This window comes from Bombus pascuorum, chromosome 8, assembly GCF_905332965.1.
Source record: "Bombus pascuorum chromosome 8, iyBomPasc1.1, whole genome shotgun sequence".
NCBI lineage: Eukaryota > Metazoa > Arthropoda > Insecta > Hymenoptera > Apidae > Bombus > Bombus pascuorum.
In genome coordinates, this window is record NC_083495.1 from 16096139 (window position 1) to 16103698 (window position 7560).

Consider the following 7560-nt stretch of genomic DNA (forward strand, 5'->3'; position numbering starts at 1 on the left):
TCCTCGTTTCTTTGTACATACATACATAGAATACAATTATAGTCTTTAATTATGTTTCGAAATTCTATCATGTGCGTGAAGACAATTGTTCATAAATTATGAATAACAATAAATTGATGTAATGTAGAATAATAAATCCTGGGTATACCAATTATTATCTGCAGATATGTTCATACGTACGTAAACTACATTATCGATGTAAGTTAAATTGATATAAAATCATAAAATTTTAATTTGCTGTATGTGTGTGTTCAAAATTTAATATTTCCATTGCAAAATTTCTTAAATGGTATTTAAGAGAATGTCTAATGACTTCATAAATTGGATTTATACTTTGAGCCACCAAAAGAAAATAATTTCTTATGCTCTTTAAAAATATTAATGCGAATTGTAAATTTTCACAAATATAACAATTATATTTGAAAAAAATAACTATATATAATTTTATTTTCTTTTTAATTATCATGAACGTTGTTACTACTAGCCAGGGGAAAAAATAGTATAAATATTATATATTTGAATTATACTATTGCTATGTCTTATAACGAAATTTTAAACCAATAATGTATGCTGGAAATTTTACTGACAATTAAATTTTTTGAATATAGATTATTGTGTTACTATATGTATTTTTTACTTTACATTGCAAATATGAAAATTATAATAAGCAAAAAGTGTATTAAATAATAATACTTATAGAAGTGTAAGAAATTTGGAGAATATTTGTTTCAAAGTAATAATTATAGAGAATGTGTCTAGTTATTGTAATTTTACTTTAAACTATTTAAATATGAAGATTTTCATCCATCGCTAAAAATAATTTCAAATGGCACCGGATATTCCCGCCAATCTGAACAGGCCATTGATATGGTCTAGTATATACATGTATTATGTCTCAACTATTGAAATTTACACCATCGATAATGTAGAAATTGATATACAGATTAATAGAAACAGAATAAAAAAGTATTTGAAATATATGAAATATAAATACATATTTGCCTATTCCAAGGATTTAAAAAAAAATTTGTTATCTGTTCTATTACATTGTTTATTAATACCAGATATATTAACTAATTAAAATTTTTTAAATATCTGTAAATATTTCTTATCATATTTAAAACTGTAATATATGTAACTGGTGATAACTTACATAAATATTATTGTTTATCAACGATAATTGTAACATAATTTTATACATTACAAAATAAATTTCTATGAATTATATATTCGATCGTTGGTTTTTTGAATATACCCTATTTTTTCTTTCTTTATGTACTACAAAATAGAAATCATTATAAAAGTAATAAAAATATACGTGGTTTTTATGTGAGGTGACCATCGTTCGCTTACACTACCAATGGTTATACATCAGGTGCGGAAGAAATTTGTGTAAGCGGATGGATTAATACGTTGATACGTTCACACTTATCGTCATGGCTCCGTTCGCATGGAGTTTTAGAAGGAACATCAACCGGTTTTTAATCGATGTTCAGATATTACAATATCTTATCATACTGTTTGGTCTATTTAGTTTGTCTCTGTGTCTGTACGAAGATCAAGTTGGAAAATTTGACTGGTAAATTATTTGGAATCCTTGAACAAACGTTGATTACAATGCTGAATCTCTTAAATAATGCAGTAGCATGTTACCGTGATTTGACAGCGTATCAGTTATGTCGAATCATTCTCGATAAACCATTTGTCGTTGTGCTTGCAGGAAGCAGAATTATGTCGGTAAAATTAAATTCGCCAGTTTTGATACTGTCTCGACCGCAAAAAAGATTATTGTTGCTACCGAAGAAAATGTTATTGCTGCGCTAAATCTAAAGTCAGGTGAGCTATAAACATTGACATAAAGCTGTTTCGATTAGATATGCGAAACTTTTTCATTTGTTTAATTTTACATATACGTGTGAATATAAATTTATCATATTCAATCGAAATCTTTGAAATTAGCTGAAAAGTTCAAGAAGTATATAACATTTGTCTTTGCGCTATTTTTACAATTTTAAATTTAGTATTTTATTAAACATTCCTTCACAATGTGATTATATGATATTGTACGTATATGTAAACTATAAAAGTATAAATTATAAGAAAGATATGAAGACATATTCTTTTGGTTTAGGACAAATACTATGGAGACGTGTATTAGAAAAAGGATATGCAGGTCGGATTCGAGCATTGGGTGGAATTGCAGATGGAGATCTTGTTTCTGTAAGTGGAGGTGTACCGGCTATTGTTCGTGCATGGGATTTGGCTACTGGACATATACTTCATGAATGGCCAATTGCTGAACAAAACCGCGATAGGTTTGTTAATATTATATATTTTAATTAAACGTAATTCTATTTGCATTATAGATAATTAATTGTTTTCAAAGATAATTTAAATGTTGAAAGAAAATTTTTATATTATTTAATATTAATGTTATAGATTTATTAACGAGATTTGTTTTCATGAAACAGTTATAATATACAAAATAAAATGTAATTATCATTATTGGTTTTCAGACGTTTCTCACCATTTATATCCTTTTCTACACTAGGATTGTACAGTGCTAACAGGTTTCTTTATCCTTATTTAATGCACAATCAATAATATCTTTTTACATACTACATAATTATATCTCACAGTAATATGTTATTACACTGAATGTTAGTTTTACGTTATTACGCATTTACCAGATAGTTCCAGTGTAAAGAAATCTGTAAAGGATTTTGTAAAACGTAATACGATAGAACAAAACGATGAAAGATTTTTTACAAGATGAAACAAGATGAATTCGTTAAGCAATTAATATGAACTGCTTGAGATCTTTTTAAGTTTCATATATTAAAATATATCTTGTTTTGTATTCAAAAATATTTCATTTCCTAATTATGATCAATTTCTATAAAATAATTTGTTTTTAAACATGAAAGTATACAATAATTTTATAAATGTTATATTTCAGCAGCACATAATATTTTACGTTACATATACTGATGTTACTAATAAAATCATTTTTTTCATATTTCATATTTCATATTAATCATTTTCAGAATTAAAGATGTGAAATGGCATATAAAAGATGGAACATTACACCATATTTTACCAATTTATAATAGTGGTGTAGAAGTAACATCCTATGACAGTAACACAGGAGATAAATTGAAAACAAGAAGGGTCTCAGCACCATTTATAACTCAAGAAACAGAGTAAGAAATTACTTTATAAAGTAGAAATATGTTATATTAGTAAAAAGCTCAGTATATTTAAAATTCCTACGTAATAAAATTTTTATAATTTTTTATCTTTTAGATGTGTTTTAGCAGCACCATATTTAGCTTGCTTAAAAGGAGACAGTTCATTAGCTATATTGCTTTTGGTACATTTATTTGATACACATTCTCAACCACAAACAGTTACGATAAATACCATATTTGGTGCTGGTGCACAAGGTCCATATCATTTAGAATCAGTGTTAGGTGAAGAGCCTGTTGTATCAATTAGCGCAGATAATAACCAACGGAAACGTATTCTTCTTGTTGGAGAGGTACCTGTTCCTATCCAAAGGGATATAGCAGAAGATTCTATGCTCTATATTGTTTCAGTTGATAATGAAAAAGTACTTTTAGAAACAACTTATAAAAATGGAGTAAGTATTTTAAAATTTAACTGTATTAAAAAAGATTTTTTGAATATTGATTAACAAAAATACTGAAAACTTCTATTGATATAATTCTAGGTAACAGAAATTGTTGCTTCGGAACTTTTAACATCAAAACCTATGCCAAATTTATCTATCGTTGTAACACATAATTCATTACTCTCACCAACAATTATGGCTTCTGTTTGTCCTCGACAAACAAAAGGTGTAACTTGCCGTCATTTATTAGCTTCGGAAGATCACAGCGTTGCGCTGCTACAGCATAATAAATTAGTGTGGGCTAGGGAAGAAGCGCTTGCTAGTATTGTAGCAGTGGAGATTATAGAACTACCTATGTCAGATAGAGATCAAGAAATAGAAACAGAATTCGATCAGAAAGAGAGTAAGTATAAACTATAATATATGCTTGTCATATTTGTTAAGGCACAGCAAACGTTATGATAAAATAAATTAAATGTTTTTGTATAAGATCATTAAACGAGATATTAAAAAATAATACTATAAAGATTGATCATTATGATATTAAAGATTCACATTAAGATTTGTAATAAGTGTCTATCTGTTATAAGTAATTTAATTGCAACATTTCTTATATTTGACATAAATATTTTGATATTTGTAAGATGTAAAGCATTTTTTAATGCAAGTAAGTAGTACTTGTATAAAAGTAATATTCTGATTAAAAATATTTGTATTATTATGTCTTCATTTCTATATTATTACTTAGAAAGTATTAAACAACTTAATGTTACAGTTTAATTGTAACACACACAACAATAAATAAATCACATTATATATTCTCAACTTATATCTTAATAAGAAAAATATTAGTTATGTTGTATTAATTACATTTCTTTTGTGAATGGCTGCTGGCAGGTATTGATGTAGACAGTTCATGTAAGTAGTGGAGCAGCAAAGGCTGGTTTGAAAATTACTTTATTCCTGCTGTTTATTAGTCTTATAGGCACGTTAATTTTCTTTAGAAGCTCAAGAAAATATAAACGAATTAAATGCAGACTAGTAAATATTTTTATCTTTGCTATTTAAGAAAGTTCCTACAATGTTATTATTTGCATGATAATATAAAGTATATTAATATAGACTTTTTTAATACAACAGTATGTTTAAATTTGCCTTACAAATAGAATATTGAAGCACTATGCATGAATGATAAAAAAAGATAATAATAATTATTATACTTGAAAATTTAATTGTGCTTTATTGTAATTTTTTATTAACATATATTATTAATATTGTAGTTGTTTGTTAGGTTTGCAGTTAAGAAATTTGTTGTTCCTTTGGTTTTTATGATAAATATGTTGTAAAAAAATAATTTACAATATTAATATTATACATATGACATATTTTATAATTTTATGTTGTATCTAGGGGATGTATTGAGCATGATGTTTAGAAGAGTCAGTTCTCAACTTAAACAAGCAAGAACATTCTTCCAATCCATATTAAGTCTCACACCTCAACAGTCCAATCAACGTACTGACTTAGTACGGGATAAATTTGGTTTACATAAAATGATTGTCCTTGTTACATCAACGGGAAAAGTATGAAAAATTAATTGATTAATTAACATATATTATATATATTTAGTTCAAATCATACATTTAGTGTTAATCCTTGATTTTATATATTTATAGTTATATGGTATTGAAACTAGAAAAGGTGAAATTATTTGGCAACTTAGGGTACGAGGTGTTCGAGGTTTTAATAAAAGATCTGATGCAATAATTTTATATGTACAACGTAGTAGCAGACATTTTCCATATCCACCGCAATGTGCGTTATTGGCAGAGGATAAAGTATGTATCGTATACATTGAAACATTAATTCAATATAAATAGATCTCTTATTCGATTTTAAATATTTTAGCAAACGGGAGAAGGAATTGTATATACTTTTAATCCGATTACTGGTCAACCATTAGATGGTTTAACAAAATTAGGATATAGAATAAAGCAATCTATGTTACTTCATGTAACGACGGATGATTTTCTGCGAGGCATACTTATCTTTGACACACGAGATAAAGCTCACGTATATCCTGAAGGTGCAACTGCAATTGCTGCATCTCTCGCTAAAAATACATATATATTTACTGCTGATCAAACAACTGGAATATTGTCTGGATATTCTTTATCATATAGTACAGCTCAAGTATGTATAAGCTTATTTAGCAAACTTTCTAAATATTCATCTTAATTTCATCCTTTAGGAACTCATTTCCCATAAAGTATGGGAATTACTGCTGTCACCAAAAAACCAAAGAATAACGCACGTCGTATCGAAAAATCCAATTGAACGTGTTCATTCCCAGGGTAGAGTTCTAAGTGATAGATCAGTTCTATATAAGTATATTAACCCTAACTTAGTCGCAATTGTAACTGAGGGTGTTGGACGCACTCATAAAGGTACGTTTATTATGCTGCTGTATAAGAATATTGTAATTATTGAAGTTCCATATAATATATATATAACTAATTTAAAAATAATTCACGACTTACAGATACGCTTAATTTATATTTATTGGATGTGGTATCTGGAGCAATGATATTTTCTATTATGCACAAGAGAGTTCGTGGCCCAGTCCATGTTGTGCATTCAGAAAATTGGATAGTGTACAGTTATTTTAACGAAAAGAGTCGTAGAACAGAAATTGCTAGTTTAGAATTATATGAAGGAAAAATACAAAGTAATACCACAGGTATTGTTCACGCCATTTTTTATAATAATTATTTTGATTCATATCCTTGTTCTTGTTTATATTAAATATTATAAATTCAATATCTTATTCTAGTGTTTTCATCGTTAGCTACAACTAAGTTGCCAATTGTAGAAAGACAAGCTTTTATTTTCCCAGCAGCAATAGAATCTATGCGGGAAACTATTACAGAGAAAGGTATCACGAATAAACACATCATAGGTATGTATATGAATTGTATAACTAATACTTTATAATTAGTACTATAGTACTGTACTAATAATTTATAAATAGGAAAACGTAATTTTTTATAAATTACTTTTTATATGTATTAGTGGCCCTAGCTAATGGCGGAGTATTGGAATTACCGTGGATGATGGTAGATCCACGGCGGCCTATTAATCCGGAACTACGCGAAGAAGGTGTAATACCATATATGCCAGAAATACCTATTCATATGGATGCAATAATTAATTATAACCAAAGTGTCTTTAGGATTTCTGGCATTCATACTAGTCCTAGTGGCCTTGAAAGTACTTGCTTAGTTTTTGTACACGGTCTTGGTAAGTACTTTAAGATACAATTCTGTTTTACCGTAATTTTACTAATCACTGAGGGACTAATACATTTAACCCACTATGAATGTATCAAAATTAGAAAATTACAAGTAATTATGCGTGTAATACGATGTTCGCAGACTTGTTCTACACACGTGTGGCACCGTCTAAAACATTTGACGTTTTGAAAGAAGATTTTGATTATTATCTTATTGTGATAGTATTGGCAGCGCTTTTAATTTCGTCGTACATTACAAAGAAACTAGCATCCCAGAAAGCGCAAAAGCAAGCATGGAAATGATGTTTGATTTTTCTAGAGAATCAATACATTACATTCTTAAATATTTGTTCACTAAAAGCAAGACGTTTTGCTAATAATAATTTGTAAAAAAATACTGTTTTATAAAAAACAAATGTTACTGCAAAGTGAATGTTAACAATTTATTATCTTACCTAAAGTATCAGAATATATACATATATATATATATACACACACACATATATATATATATATATATATGTATTATTTATCCTTTTATTAGTACGGGACGCACACAATAGATAACATATTTCTGAACATTTTAAAGTGTGCTAATCATCGTATGACAACAGTGGACCAGGATCATTAATTA

At 27.7% G+C, this 7560-nt stretch overlaps 1 protein-coding gene across 2 annotated transcripts; it reads left to right on the forward strand.

Annotated features, from left to right (window-relative positions):
• The first annotated feature begins 1367 nt into the window (after positions 1 to 1367).
• LOC132909874 (ER membrane protein complex subunit 1) lies at positions 1368 to 7354 on the forward strand. 2 transcript variants are annotated; one of them, XM_060965038.1, is made up of 15 exons: positions 1368 to 1579; positions 1721 to 1836; positions 2132 to 2315; positions 3048 to 3203; positions 3307 to 3643; positions 3734 to 4037; positions 4532 to 4552; positions 5045 to 5217; positions 5311 to 5472; positions 5543 to 5827; positions 5886 to 6081; positions 6177 to 6374; positions 6468 to 6593; positions 6707 to 6934; positions 7069 to 7354. In XM_060965038.1, exons 1-15 carry the CDS (start codon positions 1437 to 1439, stop codon positions 7227 to 7229), a joined length of 2790 nt encoding a protein of 929 aa, XP_060821021.1. In that variant the 5' UTR covers positions 1368 to 1436; the 3' UTR covers positions 7230 to 7354. The 2 variants fall into 2 exon arrangements, with proteins under 2 accessions (XP_060821021.1, XP_060821022.1); XM_060965039.1 differs by lacking the exon at positions 4532 to 4552.
• The last annotated feature ends 206 nt before the right edge of the window (positions 7355 to 7560 follow it).

Bases quoted from the DNA above. Each gene is read 5' to 3' on its own strand.
- LOC132909874 (XM_060965038.1), top strand. From the start codon at position 1,437: ATGGCTCCGTTCGCATGGAGTTTTAGAAGGAACATCAACCGGTTTTTA. The intron at 1,580-1,720 runs GTAAATTATTTG...TTGTGCTTGCAG, and splicing joins CAAGTTGGAAAATTTGACTG to GAAGCAGAATTATGTCGGTA. The intron at 3,204-3,306 runs GTAAGAAATTAC...TTTATCTTTTAG, and splicing joins TTTATAACTCAAGAAACAGA to ATGTGTTTTAGCAGCACCAT.